This window comes from Cavia porcellus, unplaced genomic scaffold (assembly GCF_034190915.1).
Source record: "Cavia porcellus strain 051 isolate PalLab524CR breed Dunkin Hartley unplaced genomic scaffold, mCavPor4.1 scaffold_12, whole genome shotgun sequence".
NCBI classification, from domain to species: domain Eukaryota; kingdom Metazoa; phylum Chordata; class Mammalia; order Rodentia; family Caviidae; genus Cavia; species Cavia porcellus.
Genome location: NW_026947495.1, coordinates 28,587,372 through 28,604,659, shown reverse-complemented (window position 1 = coordinate 28,604,659; position 17,288 = coordinate 28,587,372). Strand labels below are relative to the sequence as shown.

Below are 17,288 nucleotides of genomic sequence, written 5' to 3'. Positions count from 1 at the left end.
AATATGAGATGAGATGGAACTGAGGTTGGAAAGATAGAAAAATAATATTTAGACAGATTGCACATGATAAGCCTCCAAAACATTTCAAAGGAAGTGCCACTGAGATAATTAGAGAGAGAGAGAGAGAGAAAGAGAGAGAGAGAGAGAGAGAGAGAGAGAGAGAGAGAGAGAGAGAGAGAAAAGAGGGAAGGAAAAGAGAGCAGAGGAGAGGACAGGAGGAGAGAAAAGAAACATAAATCCTGCAGAACATCTTGGAGTAGTTAGCTAATCAAGAATACTTAAATATGGTTGGGGATGTAGCTTGGTGGTACAATGCCTGCCTGGCAAGCACGAAGCCCTCAGTTTGATGCCCAGTACGAAAACATAAAATAAAATAAAATAATAAAATAAAATAAAAACATAAATAGTATTTAGAACATCAAAGGAATAAAATTGATCATAGAAAGATCAAAGGTCAAAGAATGCATCTTTTGTATTCCAATGTTAAGACATCAAAGAGATGAAACTTGAAAAGAATCCCTAGAGGTAGTATACAGGTGACATGTGAAACAAAATATGAGAAGACAGAATGGGTATCCTGTAAGTCTAGTGATGAATGTGTTTTAAGACAGAATGTGGCAAGCAATGGTGACTGAAAGAATAAAATGATTACTAAGGGCTTACCATTGGATCTGGGGTCACTGGTTTTGCTGAAAACAGTATCAATGGAATGACATCGATATAGAATATGTCCAAGGGAGGATGCAAGCAACACAAGTGACTTTCTTTAGTTAGTTACTTTAGCTCAGTCTAATCATGGAGGGACTCATTTCTCTTTAAGGGGCAAAATGCAAAGGGATAACTATGAGCTAAGTTAAAGCTTCCCGGCACTATGGTGCTTGATGCTCACAAGATAAAGAATAAAAATTGAGTAGAAGGCTCAAGCCAGACAAATTTGTATTAAAGTGGGAAAGAGTTGTTAAATTAAGCCTGCATTAATTATGGGAATTGTCCTTCCACAGTTGACACAAGGATAAGCTATAACACCCTAGTAATATAACTTTCAAGTGTGAAGAAAGGAAGAAACTGACATATAGATTGAGTCCTTATATGAGTGATAGAAAAATCAAATTTTTATATTTTTCCAATTCAGATTTTTTTGTCACTTTCAGGTTAATTCAGACAAATATGGGATTAATCAGTCATTTTAAGTGAAACACCAAACTCAGAAGTATTTTCTTTCTTCATCCTCTCTAAGGTCAACAACTTAAAGTTGAGGAAGATTCTGATTCTTTGCTGGGGGAGAGGTGCTGCTCACGTTTGATCCGCACAAAAATGGTGCTGGGAAATCTTTGGTAGAAGCACAAGGTAACTGACACCTTGGTACTCTCTCCTGCTCCGCTCCTGCTAGTAGGCAGTTCTCTATGGCTATGAGTCCACCACACAAAGGGAAGATCTGTTGAGGACATGTGTCCACCTCTCTATTTTTGCACAACACTCATTTGAGTAGCAGGGGGCATAGTGGGTAGGGATCTTTGAACCATCTTTCTAGCTACTCTTCAGCCTATTACCTTTGGGGTGATGTTCTCTGTTGTTCTGTCTTACACATTTGACCACATTATGACAGAAGGTAGAGTTCATCTGCATTGTAGCTTCTCATGTTAGCACAAAAATTCTGCATCAAGTGTACTGTTTCCCTGCTTTATTGGGGAACTGGCCAAGATCCCCAACTGCCTATGAGAGGATAAAATAAGAAACAGACAAATTTAGTTACACATGACAGGGACTGGAAGGTCAGTGCCTCAGGATGGGCCGAGAAAAAGATCTCCAAGCCAGCCACTATTAATTAGCCAGTGTAGGGAAGGATAGTATGCTTTTCTTGGAAGAGCATAGAAACAGTGGTAGAATGGTTAAATTTCACATCATAAAGGGAACTAGCCAAGATTCATGCCAATACCTGGGTGCTAATCTCACTGACGCAGAGAGGAAGGTGATTTTCGCATTCCAAATCTGGCCACAGAGCAGGCAGGTTAAGGAGAGCCCAGGACACGCTATGTCAGTTTAGAATTTCTGGTACCCAACAGTGCTTCATCCAAGACAGAAAACTCACATATACTGTACTATCAGATCTTCAAACTTAAAATGATGTTTTTGGGTTACTTCACATTATTTGCCTTACAATTTGGCATGTATGTCTCTCCTTTCCCTCACTTCTAACAGTAAGCAAAATTTCTCTCATGTCCTATAGTCTTATTTTTCTGATTACCTTCCTTAATATTTGGACTTCAACCATCTTTTGTAGCTCATGAGAATATTGACATTTGACTAGGGCAGAGAAAATAACATTACTTATCAAAGTCATGTATGATTTATCCATGGGATAAAGCATTTTATGCCACTTAGTTCACATAAAGCAAAACCTTGATATCATGCCCTAAAACATATGGTAACTACTTACTTTTCCCTGAATTAGTTATTGTTATTTTGTGAAATGATTGACAAATAAATAATAGATACAAAGTGATAAACACTTTGGAAATAAGTGTTATATGATTTGGAATAACTTTCTATTTTTAAGAATGAAAAAGTATGAACAGATGGCCCGTTATGCTTTTGTTGGCTTTCAGGTTAATTCCAAATGGCAAACTATTCCCTGTACAAATATTTGGAATTGAAATGACCCCACATTATTTGTTGAGAATATATCAGGACTCTGTGTACTCTGCAAGTCATGCTCACTACTATTAAAAAAAAAAAAACACAAAACTTGAAAGGAAAGAAATCTGTGATTTATTAGACTACAAGAATGCAGTTTGAGGGAAAAAGCAAGTGAATGAACAGATATCCATCACCAAAAGGCAAAGATATTAACAGGAAAATAGACTCTAAGAGCATTGTGGAATTTGAGTGAAGGCAGGCACTATTTTTTATCTTGGCGTAGATAAATTCTATTTTCTTGATTTTCTTTCAGAGATCAGAACTGTTATAAAACAAAAATTGGGTGTTCGATTATCAATGCTATGCTAAATAAGTCAAAAGCTATAGTGTTAAAAAATTATGACAGAATCAATAATTTTTATAAGAAAATAACATTTCACTATTTTCTGCTTTTAAATGTCTATTTAGTGAATTTTAGAGTAGTTTTTGAAAACAAAAATAAGCACAATGATATATATCTGAAGAACATCGGTCAAATTGCTTGGGCTTAAAAAAATAAAAGCAAAGAAAGCTGAGGCATGATTGGTAATATGAACTGAATTTCAGAGGGTAGAATGCTCTAAAATATAACTCAACAGACATCTAAAGACAGGAAGAGGCGGCAGATTCTGAGCAGTCAGTTTGGGGTTTGAATTCCCACTGCATTATTCAATAGCAGTTTTATATTAGGCAAATCTTACAATTTGCCTAAATATTAGTTTCTTCTATTAAATGGTACTACTGTACCAAAATCTATTTGTAGTTTGCAGAAATACAACGAGATACATATCACTTAGCATAGTGTCTGGGCAGAGATCCAGGATTTTACATCTAGTCCCTACCAGTAAATTCTCCATGCAAAGGACTGAACCAGTGTTGTCTGGGAAATTAGATTTCTTTTTTAATACATTTGAGTATAAATTTAATAAGAGGGCACAATTGCTCTGCTTTCTTTCACTCATCAGTTAAGTAAAACTGAAAAATATTTTCCTGTTGGAAGCAGGCTAGAAGGAACCCAGGCTGTTTTCTTAGTATTTTCCTGAAGCGAAATACTTTTCCTCTGTGCTGTATTTTGGAAGTTTGCATTCTCTTATTCCTCTTTATGCAATTGGCATATCCAGCTATGATTTGTATTTGTCATGGTTAGAAGTTCGGACAAATACAATTTGCTCCACCCCACCCTAAGATAATGGTCCCTCCTGTCAGAAGAATCTAATTCATTATTCTCTTCACTTAGTGACATATTCCAGGAAAGAACCCTGCTTCCTGCAGTGGGAGAAAAGGATCGCCAAAGAAAACAAAAACAAAGTGAAATTCTTCAAGATCTTGCTCAACTGTGGCTCATTCATGAAATCTGTTTTTTCATTCTTTTAGTAAAAATTAATTGCTTTAAATTTCCTCAGATAATTTCAACAGCTCAATTCTGCACGTGTATCTCACTGTACCTTGTACTGTATTTGTGTTCTTATACTGTTAGATGAGTAACCTGGCTGAGCACCAGACCCAGCCTCTCTTAGCCTTAGCTTTTGCTCCCACTGCATCGACATCCAGCTCTGCACACAAATGGTGCCCAAACAAGGTTAGCACCCATCAATTCATTACCTTCCACAGAATCCCGAGGCTTGAGAGATTTGGTTTTTGGCATTATCTGCATAGAAATGACTGTCTTGATTTGGAATTTGGGGAGATATTTTTTTCATGCAACTGTGATTACAACCTCATTTTGAGGTAAGTAAGAAAGATGAAAATTGTAGATAGTGTATGTCATGTAATTAAAAAAAAAAAGCTTTCTGGTCCTGTTGCTTCCAGCTCCTTGGCTGAGAAATGTCACAGACTGCTGAAGCTTGTCTCCAAGCCAAAGGCACATCTATTTACACAGTTGTATTTCTGGTTCAAATTTATGTCTGCTTCTCAAATGCCCCTCTTCCTTCACAGTAATATTTTCTTGTGGCTCCATGTAAATCTTCCCATTTTTCACATTATTGCTCTGCCGGGGACAGAAACGGTGGCTCAGGCATGAACGGAAAAATTACTTGGCGTATGTAGTTGCCTTGAATGTCTGACATATATGTCTACTTCCCCTTCTGAAACTTAAATAATATCCTTTTAAGGCACAAAAATGAGACTGTTATAAACTGCTTTTAAACAGCCATAGATATTCTTGGCCAGATTTAAATATATTTTTCTTGGTGGAAAATGATGTTGTCTTACAGATCCTGCTAACACTATTGTGCTTAAGCCAGCAAACCTCTCTTCTTTCTGATTGGAAAATGTAAATCATATTTAAAAACTGTTTTGAAAAAAAAAAAAAATTCTTGAGCTGAGTCCTTGGAAGCAAAGTTGCAGCTCACTGCAGATTCTGATAGTTGAGTTACAACTCACTGAAGATCAGGGATTTAAAGCACAAGTACTGACAAACCTTCAAGCCAGGGCAGCACAAATGGTGCCTTGATAATTTATAGTCTACAGGCAGCTCTTGGGTTTATTATCACAATGACAAATGCACTGTCATTGTTAATAGGATATTTCCCAGCAAGGACTTCTTGTTATGCAAGCCAGGTTCGGTATGTCATGCAGCATGATAGCAATAAAGTCTACAAGAATTTGTAATGAACTTCAATTACTAATAGATTATGGTTAATGGGAAATATGTGCAGTAAAGATATGGGTTTTTATATGTGCCTTCTGGTATTCTATGAGGCAATGATTTATACTACAATTTATGTTAACATTTTCCACTATGAAAAGGTCCAATTTGGTAGAAAGCCACTTCATTTATAACACATATTTAAGATAATTTTGCATACTGGATAAATGAAGGTATAAAATTAGATATTAATCTATTTCATTGTAGCATTTTTATTTTTATTGAAAAGTGAGATTTTTTTCTGAATAGTGCCGTTGGTTAAAAATTCTTACTATAAAACAAAAGCGTGAGATACATCATTTCTGAGTTAAATGTAACGTATTTCATGCTAATTTCTTTGTTTAGTCCCTTTGGTAATAGGCAGTGTTAAAATTTTATATATTCCAATGTTATGTCTATGGAAGTATTATTTTAAACTAAGAAAATCCACAAGTATTCTTGTTAAATTAAGATAACAAGAAATTCACATCATGCTGCTTTTCTCTATGGAGATAGCTATGATATAAATGTAAAAGTGTAAATATAAATGATTTGTATGTGTGTGACACACCCGGATATAGACAGAAATGCACATATACACACACAAATGTAGCTTATATGCCCACAGACAAAAATTGTAAAGTGCTGACCGTAATTTAGTCAAATACAAACAAAATAATAATCAATGAAGTTAAATATAGAATTCAAGCCAGGCATAGTGGCACATGGGTATAATCCCAACATGTGTTTGGGATTACTTGAAAAGCTGAGACAGGAGGATGATAGGATCAAGGCCAGCTATTCAATTTAGAAAAAGTCTGTCTCAAATTAAAAAAAAAAAAAAAATCTAGGCATGATGGTTCATGCCTGTAATCCCAGCACTTGGAAGTCTGTAAAAGAATGATTGCTGTGAGTTCAAGGCCAGCCTGGGCCACGTAAGTGAGTTCAAGACTGGACTGCATGATGGGGTGAGATCGTTTCAAACATAAATAAAGCTGGAGAGATAGCTCAGCACTTGCAGAGTTAAATCTCCCATACAAAAAATTTAAATCAAAACATAAAAACGATTCAATAAAAAATTGTTACAAGCTTATAAATTAAAAAATAGTCTGTGTTAGAAACTTAAAAGCAATTTTACATGTGTGTGTGAAATACTAAGATAATTTATAGAAAGTTTGTTTTTTTAAACTTTAAAAAACCCACACTTTTTATTTTCTTTTTCTTCTAATTTCTAAATTCATGTTTTATTGACAAGATTATATAATTATATAACATCCTGCACATGACAAGTATAGACAAAATGAATACCTATCCAACCATAACTGTCTTTACTTTAATAGCCATTGGACCATGTATTTTTCTGAATAGTGATGGCTTTAACAATCAGAGAAGACTTGGCATCTAAGAGTTAGAATTTGGACATTAGAGAGAGACAATTCCTAAAGAGACTCAACTATACCCTTTCTTAGTTTATAGTGTGTTCAAGTTTATCTAAATTTATAAAACCTTAGGATTGCATCTAAAAAATGGCAATAGATAATAAAGACTGACTCTTTTCCATGCTAAATAAATGAAATAACCTGTCATAAATTTCAGATAGGACTTGGCACCATAATAGGTACCCAAGTCATTTTATATAGTATTTATTATTATTATTCATAGCATTTACAGAATTACGACATATATAGGTCAGTTACAATATTTACATAATTAGTACTATGTATTATTATTGTTGGAAGAGTCCTTATAAATCTCAGTATCTGGTGGGTTATGAGGCTCTGGTGAGAAAGTCAAAGGTCACCTGGTCTATTCATAAAGACAGAGTCTTGGGGACATAGGACAGATTTGAGATGTAACCATAATTTTCATATTCAAAAAGCCTCCCAGGTGATTTTTCTTTTTTATTTATTCCAGGTGATTTTTCTACTCACTGAAACTTTAAAAGCTGTACCTCAGGGCCATGTGTAGAATCTATTAATATTTACTTTTATTTTTCTGAAACAGAACTACATACCAGGATGAATGGTTATCTGTTGGGAATGTGACATATTAAACATGTCATATACAAATTCTGGCCCTATTTAACCTTATTTTTTGAACAGGCTCACTTTCTTAGCCATACTGAGACCAGTGTGTTATTTTCCACAGTATTATTATTTTCAAAAAAAATTTTTTTGATGTGGTCTTTTTATAGACTAGGAAATTATTTTGAAAAGATGTTAAAGATTTGGGTCACATCGATCTACCTATGGTAGATCATAGGTAGAGCGTAGGTAGAGTTGCTATTGGTACCAAAAGTTAACTTTGTATATGATAAGTAGAATTCTGTTTCTGTTTTATGTAATAGAGGATGAGTAGTTCATACCTAATGTGGCTACTCTCTCCATCAGGTCCAGGGACCTGGCCTCTTCCCTTTGTTATTCCACATTTCCTAGGATCTTGCTGCCCTTGTCCATGCAGTCTAAAATAACCACTATCACATTCCAACAATCCAGGAGAAAAAAAAGGGGGAAAAAGAAAATTTGTCTCTCCCTTTGGCATCCTGTCTTATACATTATTTTACTTATCATATCCTATGGAATAGAACTTATGATGATATCTGTCTTAGTTATTTTTCACATTGCTGAGATACAATACCCAACACATAAGGGAAAGGAGGAAAGATTTATTTTGTCTCATAGTTTGTAGAGATTTCAGTCCATAGTTGGCTGGCTCCGGGGCAGGGTGTCATGGCAGAGGAGCATCACAGAGGAGAAACAGTTCATGACTGGCTGGCAGAAGCCAGGAAGGAAGAAAAGCAGAAAAGTAACAAGAAGCAGGTGGACACAGCAGTCCTATTTCAGTTCCTTATATCCAAGCTATACACTTGTAGGGCAGGGAGCACTTACCCCCCAGGTGGGCCTTCCCACACTCAGAACTATGCAAGCCAGTCTGTGGAATAATTCAGGAATCACAAGCTTAATCCCAGAATTACATACTCTAGATCCAGCCTCCTCTAAAGAAGCCCCTGCTGAGACCACTTGAGGATTGGGAAAGGATATCTAGACACAAGTCATAACAATATCTAACTTGAATGGAGCAGTCATGTCTCTGGCTAGGAATTAGACATCCTATTACCACTGCGGAGAGAGGGAAATGGCTAATGGGCATTGTTTCTGTCATGATGCCTCACATATCTGGCCAGCTGAAGCTACTCAGGCCTTATCAATTGTTATAAAAAGGTTTTTTTTAAATTATAGATATTGAATAACTAAGGATGTTTTCACAAGGTGAAAACAAAAGGTCAATCCTCCAGAACTGTCCTTCCAAAACCAAGAAGCCAGACCACAGTTATGCAAGTAATGCCTTTGTTGAGCCAAAACTGATCCAATCAAATAAGATAATTATCTTTCTATCAGAGTTCCCCCAGTTGAAATCAGTTCTTAGGAACTACAATAACATTTGAAAAAATTAGTAGACAATTCCTAGATGAAATTTACAGAAGAGAAATAGGCACGTAAACTCTACAGGCATCTATATTAAAGGCAACAATATGTCATAGTTATGAAATGGTTTTGGGCATTAGCTTGTGTGTTTGAAGCAATGATTTCATTAGACGTGAGAACATGGGGAACGTTATACAACCAATTCTTAGTCTCCTTTGGAAACTAAAAGAAAAACATTACCTAATCCACTCATAAACTTGTACAAAGTTTAGTTTGCTTGATGCATATAAATATTTAAAGTAGTATGTGATATCTAATAAGTCCTCCCTAAATATTGTATTTTTTTTAATGTGAAGTCTTTAAATTTCTCTGTGGTCCACAGAATTTCTCCATGATTCACTCCTATTCAAGCTGGAAATCAACAAATTGGAGAGGCCAAAGACAGCAAAGGGAAGTAGCCCAGGTAAGGGACCAGTTTTTGCTTCTTCATTCCTAAGACACAGAGATGGGAGATGTGTGAACTGCCAAGCTTGTCTGAACAAATTCATCTCACAGGGCTTTTCCTGAAGCAATAAGCCTTGGTTTATTTACTAATAATTTTGAAACAAAGAGAATACCAAAGTCTTCTCCCAAACATTGTTGGAAAAATTTAAAAAAAAAATATTAAACACAGGAACTAAAAGTCACCACCCATTAAAAGCTACTATGGAGTAGATAAAGCATCTGCAAAAATCTGCAGAACAGCAGCAGTATCTTGATAATAAACCAAGGCTGCAATGTGCTTGTGCTGATAATAAGTAGCATGGAACAACTGCTTCTTCCACAAAACCCCTGGATTTATGTCCAGTCTCTCTGCATTGAAAACCAGAAAATTAACTCATGAAAACTATAAATCAATATGTGGAGAAAGAGGAATCACAGTATAGAAATGAAATTAGCATGAAATTAGTTAGCTCTAGGACATAAATACAAACACTGACATTTTCCTGCATCTTCTGTACCAAATGTCTTTCGAGAACTCACTGAACTTGGATTGCAGTTGATAGCCCCCGTGATTTATTTCAACATTTTCTATCCTAGGCAGTTGTTTGCAAAGTCCTTCAAGTATCATTAAGATGAATCAGGAAACACAGATAATTCTCCAAGAGAAGAAAATGATCATAGGAAGACACTACTTATATGGAATATCCACAATGTATCACTACAAGCTCCACAATAGCATATCGTTGTATTTATTAATCCATTGCCACAGTGATTACAGCAATCTGATGTGGAACTCTAATGAATTTTTGGCACATTTGGGAATTGTGACTGTCATTGCCCACAGAGTCTCCTAAATCAACCCCCTTCTTAGTGGTAGCCTTTTCCTGGTATATATCACATTGAGAAATGGATTATGTGATCCATTACTTTATCCTGCATTAGTTGATCTCATACCATGGATGTGTTTTTCACAGTATGTGAATCATAAGGGAGCTAGAATATAGTGACAGATAATTTAAACATGAAATTGGTATGCTGGGGACTAGGTAGGGGTAAAAGAGTAGAAATTCAGGCAAAAAGTCAATGCACCTGGGTGAGAGAATATAGGTGTTTGTGACCAGCTTAACACAAACATTTTAGTGAAGCGTGATATTTCACTGTTTGGGAAGATGTTTTTTTTTTTTTTTTTCATACTACTCAGATTTTTTGATTTGCATTTATGCCTTTCTGGGGACTTGGTATTTAGCTCAGCAGCATAGCTCTTGCCAGGCAAGTGCTAGGTCCTAAGTTCGACTCCTGATTAAGGAAAAAAAAAAAAAAAAAAAAAAAAATTTAATTCCGTCTGTACTTACAATCCTTTTAGTTTATAAATGGACATTTTCAGCAAAGGTGATTTGGTTCTATGAAATCTCACTCTGTATCCAAGATAAAAAGTCATAAAGTCAATTTCCCCAAATGTAAATGCAGTTTAGAGTCAGAAGGCAGAAGTTAAATTCCTGTTATTCCTGTTACTGCATTAAGAATTTCATGACATTTTTAAACTTGTATCTCATTTCCTTATCTGCTAAATAAAAGAATTAAAAAGTGATCTTTCTAACTCATTAAGTAAGAATCAAATGAGATGTTCTATTTTTTGAACTATGCATCTGGAAGGCAAGAAGTAGACACCAACATGATCCCTCTTACAAAAGGGTAACTGTTTCTGGATAGACATAGGTGGGAATTGGAAATGGCAAACATTCCTCAAGACAGAACTAATTCTCCTTGCTGCTCTGCAGACAGGGCAAGCTTCCCTCCACATTAGAATTCTTCAGATTCTTCAAATGCTTTTCTCTTTTCTCTTGGTTTGTTCCTTTACTACTGCAGTTAAATCTCTGTTCACATTTTACCCTCTTAAAGTGGCCTATGCAACTCAACTTAACGCTATGAATACACTTTATTACTCCTTTCTCTTTATTTGCTTTTATTTCATTCACAGTGCTTGTAACTAAAGCACTTTTTGTCCATTTCATCAACCAGAAAACATGTCACTAAAGTCAGGAGCTAACCTTTCTTTTTTCTTTCCTTTCTTTCTTTCTTGCTCTTTCTCTCTTTCTTTCTTTCTTGTTCTTTTTTAAATAATTTTTTAAGAGCAGAAATATTTATTGAGAGAAAGAAAGCTTCTGTCTGAGAGAGAGAGACAGAAGTGGTCCCTAGTGGCTTGCCAAGCATTCTGTGTTTTCTAGGGATTTTTATATAAAACTATGAGTTCTAAAATGGGAGGAAACTGAGAACTCACGAGGTTGATGGCATGAGGTGGGACAGAGTTATGGTCAAACAGTAAATTTAATTTTTCAGGTAAAAGTGACCAAATCAGGAACAAATGGGGAAGCCAGTCATATAACAAGTGAACATTGTTTATGGATCAGTGACTTAAGTATAATCCTAAAAGATTAAGTCTGGATCACCTTGAAAATCAGGAGTCACCAGCCCAGTCCCCGTAGTAAGAGTCACTGATCCATTTTCTTGCTTTCTTTTGTCTTTCTTCTTTCTTTCTTTTTTTCTTTCTTTCTTTCTTTCTTTCTTTCTTTCTTTCTTTCTTTCTTTCTTTCTTTCTTTCTTTCTCTTTCTTTCTTTCACCTGTCTTCCTTGGTCTCGTACCCCAGATATTCCATAAATTTGAAAGAATGCATTTCATAAGTGAGTGAGTGAACGTCCAACCATTCTAGATTTGTAATTCCAAATTTCTAAACGGAGAAATTAACAGCTCCATTTCATATTTTTAAAGGAGAATGCTCCAGTTAGTTGCTCGTTGACTTATAAATTGTTGTCCATGAGCCAGCTGCCCACCTCTTTCTGATCAGATAGTATTGAGATAGGACTACTTCACATAGCACAGAGCACTGTATTCAGAGCATCAAAGCTAAGGGAGGTGGATCCTTTACATGGGTCCAGAGTGATTCACCCCTGATGGTTCTTGGGCTTGCTGTTATACCAGTTTAGCCCACACAAACACAGAGATGCCATGTTTCTGGCTAAGAATTTTGGTTTGGAATCTCTGTTGAGTCCTCCAGATACCAGCTTCTCTATTCTCAGTCAAAATTTGCCATGATAGTAACATTTTGAAAAATTTCTCTTCATTTTAAATTAAATTACTTTGAGCAAATATTTTTTATGACTTTGGAAACAGCATATTTATATAGCTTTACTCCTGGGATCTTCAGTGAACATTTTAGGTAAGTACTAGGATTGTATTCATTTTGCATGTGAGAAAATGTGAGAATAGAGAGAAAATGAGTTAGCTGGGGTTATTTAATAAGTGAACAATGAAACAGGATTTGAACTCAGGAAGTCTTGGTTTTAGAGCTCCAATAAAACAATTAATTTTTATGCATTCATTCCACTGTGGGATCTAGCAAGAAATCTGTATTTTCTTATAAATAACATTTGCATAAGAGAGAACATGTAAATATACTTAACGACACAATATGTGATAATTATTTCATTCAATAAATATTTAACTATTTTAAATATGCATTTGGCTCTGTGTAGTTTTAGACTTAAACTCTAATATTCTTCTATGACCTTTATATTTCTTTTTATGGATACATACTACACATTACTTAAATTGTTGGCCCAGATTAGCAGAGTTAGGTTGCCAATTTTTCAAATAAACAAATATCACAAATCTAAAATGCTATACTTTAGCTTCAAACTTTGGCAGCATTTCTTAACAATAAATGCAAAGAGGTGTCTGAAATGAGTTGAAATTTACACTAATACTATGGGCAACGTATTGTTTTATTCTCTGTTTCTCTATCTCTGTCTCTGTCTCTGTCTCTGTCTGTCTCTCTGTCTCTCTCTCTCTCATAATTCAAGAGTTTTAACATAAGTCTTTGTCATGCCATGTAAGAATGCTACCACTGAACTACAACCCCAGCCCCTTTTTGGTTTTTTTTAAGCTATGTTTGCAATAACAACATGAACACACAAGGTAAAAGATTAATGCTAGAGAAGACAATAATTCATCATTGTCCTTTTCTTAGCATCTGCCATATTCAGGACACCATATTGAACACTAAGAAATGTGAAGATATATAAAGCAACTTTCTAAATTCATGCTGTATCCTCTTTTATCAGCTACAAGAACCTGAAAAATCAATATGTGACTGCTCCATATCCTTTGTAAAATCACAGAGTGTGCAAAGAAGCCAATCTCTTGAACATGCATTACTTTCTACCACTAACTGGTAGGTACTCTCCTAAAGAGAACTGTATACTTTCATTATTTTCAAACAAAGAAGGTAAGAATTATCCCTGTATTTTATAGCAAATGGTTTATATGGATGAGAAAGAAAGGCCATATTTATAAATACCAATGTGTGAACTGTTATTTTTTTCAACATTTAAATAGGATGTTGGTTCTTATTTATTTGTTTATTTATTTTGCATATATGCTCTTTACAAAAGGCCATAACTTGCTCTAATAGTCTTGATTTCTCTCCTAGAGAATTTGTACAAGGTCATTATAGCCCCATATCCATCAATCATTTGTGATTCACAGATTTCCTTTGTCAGTAGTATATATCAGGGTGATAAATGATTCAATGCTCATATTCAGGAATCTGACTGGATAACTGTCATTTGATTTGTTGGTTAAAATTTTAAAAATCATTGATAAAGTTGTCTAAGAAAAGAGATCAATGTAAGTCACTTTTCTGTATTATGAATAACAAATCTTTGTAATTTGTTACTTTAAATAGACTTGATGCATCCTCAAGTTTAAATAGACTTGATGTGTACTCTCTGAGGATATGCTAGGGGTCTCCAGAGGGGTAACACTCATTTTAAGTGGCCCTCCTACAGCATAAAGTGGTAATGCATTAGGGCAAAGATTGGGTGCTTACACGGGCACAAGTCATCTGCACTAAGAGAATGAGCACTCTTGAGCTGTTTGAAGACTTTATTTTTATTCTTTTTCTAGAAATAGTAACTATTTAGTTACTTTAAAAATATTTATTGTTAAAATATTTTTTATTTACTAAGAGATATACTATTTTTTTTTTTGCCATAGTGAGAGGGTCTTATTATTAAAAATAAAATCAGGAAATCAAATATGTTTTCAAAAATCCTTTGAAATTCTACTATTCAAAGAAAACTGTTGATACCTGAGGAGGTCTTAGTAGTCTTAGAATAAAACACTACAAAATAAATTCAAGATTTTGAGGAATTTGGTAAGTAGTAAAATGTTCACCTGGAGTTGGAGATTTTTGCTTTTTGTTCACCAGGAAATTTTTTTAATGAAATTTTGTATTACTTTTGGGAAAACAGTTTGTGCTCAGTCTGATCCTTAAGCATGTACACTTCAAAACAATTAAAAATTTTATTTTTAAAAAGTGAAAATTATTATGATTCTATGTATTAGTATTCAAAACTTTGATTTTAGAAGACTTTTTAAAACGTGTCAATAATCCAAAAATTTTTAAAAAAGAAAAATATTTTGCTAAATAAAGCAGAAAGTTCTAGCACTTCAAAAACAAACATGCAAAATATTAGTAGATCATAGATGAAATTACAAAAGAAAAGAAAATGGGGGAACTGATAACATATGACAGAGCCAATTTTGTAATCTTCTAAAAGTATTTATTTTTAATATTCAATAAAGGCAAAAATAACAACAGAATAATACACAAAGATTAATTCTTCACAAGAGGAGAAAAATCTGTTTTTTAAGCGACCAAAATAACAGTAAGTATTGACTTCAGCAGCATTTAAAGAATCCACAAAATATATTTCATTAGTATTCTAGGAAATTCTAGTACAATTAGCAAATGCAAAGGTTATTGTTCATTTATTTATTAAATCAATAAGCCAGCAGAATTTAGTGCTTGTCCTGCATATAGTCTCTCAGACACAGGTAAGAATACAAGTATTCCAGGTGATTCTATGTGGAAGTCCACAAATGTTGTAGAATTTCCTAGATTTCATAGAGATAATTTTCTAAGAGATGTAGTTATATGGAAGTAAATGATTGACAGTTGTTCACAGTGTAATTTTTTATGCCTCAATCGTTATGAAGCTCAGGGAATTATCAAAAAGAATCTTCCCCTCTTTCCTAACAATGAATTCAGGCCCCTGCAGATCTTTCATAATTTCTGCTCTGAGATCTGGAGGTGCTGTTGTGAGGAAGTTGCAGGTTTCTGTCAAAAAATCCCAAAGCAGTTCTCCATTTTCATTACCATCGATAAAACAGTCAGTAATATCCATGGTGGACAGAAGATCATAACATTGGTACTTAATACCCAGGCTGTCCAACATCTGAATGATATCAAACGATGTGACATACTGGCAGAGGTCATTCTGGGGTAGGCGGGATCGATACTTTTTCCAAAACTTGAGCCAGCCACTTTTTCCTGTACAACAGAACAAATTCCATTCAAATTCCAACAAATTTTCATTGATTCTTCCTTGCATTCCTTTTCTGTCAGCTAGCGCACGAGTTGTGTGGAATATAGTAGTGAACAAAATAATATTTTCACCTTTTGAACTCAACTCAAGGAACATGGTAGAGGGAGAAATGTAAATAAGTAAATATATCTTGTATTTAAGGATGATAAGTGCTAAGATATAAGAGTAAATGATAAAGAAGGTCAAAAACTTGAGTCACTGCTCTTTTATTTGGGGAGATTATGAATATCTCTTCAGTAAGGTGATACTTGAACAGAGATCTGACAGCAAGCTATATAGGTCTCAAAGAAGAGAAAAAGCAAAAGACCTGAAGCAGTTGCATCCTTGGCGTGTTTAAGAATTAACCAGAAAGTGTGTGCAACTGGTGTTGTGTGATCAGTGAGGGAGAATAGAGTTAGGGTTGGATAGTAGAAGAGGGCACACATGCCAGATCGCCTAAGGCAGATGGGATTTGTAGTCCTGCACTGACAAGGTTTTATGGACTTACGCAAATGTTCTACCTCGGTATTGCCCAATGTGCTAGTCACTTACTTGCTGCAGCTATGGAGCACTTAAAATGTGACTAACCTAACTGAGGAATTTAATTTTAGTTTTCATTTCATTGTAATCAATTTTTATTTCAATTTCAATAGCCAAATGTGCCTTAGATATAAGATTACACGTTGTTGACTTAATTTACATTTAACAAGACCACTCACACCATATGGATAAAAATACATTATAAGCAGATGCAACCAGGAGCAGAGAGAATAGTGAGGTGACTACTATAATAACCTGATATATGATGGTAGCTCAGACCAGAGAATTAGGAGGAAAAGAGAATGGTGAGATATATGCTAGATAGTAAGCTTCTAGAATCAGCATAGTTTTGAACAACTTAGATATAAGGAATAAGAAAAAGTTAGTGAAAGCCTCAGAGATTTCTGCCTGAGCACCTGAAAAGAAAGAACTTCCTTTATTGGAAATGAAAAGAATAAGAAAATACAGTTTCAAATGCATCAGCAAGTGCCTGGTTTGGAAATGTGAACTCAAGATATCTATTGGACATTGAGGAGGTGATGAGAGAAAGGCAGTTATTTGTGTTAATCTGTGGTTCATTGGCAGGTTATAGGAATAGTAAATTGAAATGGGAATAAAAACCACGATAAGTAAATAATACACAAACCAAAGGGATAGATTATTTTTCTACACAACATTTAAAAGATGCTGCTTTGTACTGCCATTAATTAGGCTGATTTCTACACATTTTGTTCCCAACTCTAGAAGACAATTTAGCAATATCTGTTGTATCCAACTGGAAATGCAATCCAACGTCAAAGATAAGACATGCATCATATGGATTCAGAAGTCCCCATATTTAATTCAACCCAAAGGATTATCAAGGACAGGAAATAGTAAATAATCATTTAGATAATTCATTGTTGACTAATATGTCAGAGGATAGATAACTGTAGGATATGCCCTAGGAAAAAAATGAAAAGGAGTAAGACAGAAAAAAATAAATCTCAATTGAAGAAAACAAATAGAAGGATATGAATATGTATTTAAAAATCTTTCTTTCCAAAGGTAGTGGATTGTCTCCCCAGAAAAGAAGCTGTCACCATCATTATTATTTTTTTTTTTAACCTGGG

The 17,288-nt window shown here is 34.7% G+C and overlaps 1 protein-coding gene and 1 long non-coding RNA gene across 3 annotated transcripts in view; one reads left to right on the top strand and one right to left on the bottom strand.

Moving 5' to 3' along the window:
* Positions 1–4,063: 4,063 nt before the first annotated feature.
* On the top strand, positions 4,064–14,938 carry LOC134478274 (uncharacterized). The gene is made up of 4 exons (XR_010050779.1): positions 4,064–4,404; positions 9,110–9,190; positions 13,330–13,439; positions 14,855–14,938. It is a non-coding gene; the product is annotated as an uncharacterized LOC134478274 (long non-coding RNA).
* Positions 14,811–17,288, bottom strand: part of Hnmt (histamine N-methyltransferase) — a 46,416-nt gene continuing 43,938 nt past the window's right edge. Inside the window, exon 7 of one of the 2 annotated variants that reach the window (XM_063258711.1) lies at positions 14,811–15,602. In XM_063258711.1, coding sequence (XP_063114781.1) covers positions 15,247–15,602 — 356 coding nt within the window. In that variant the 3' untranslated portion in view covers positions 14,811–15,246. 2 annotated transcript variants of the gene reach the window in all.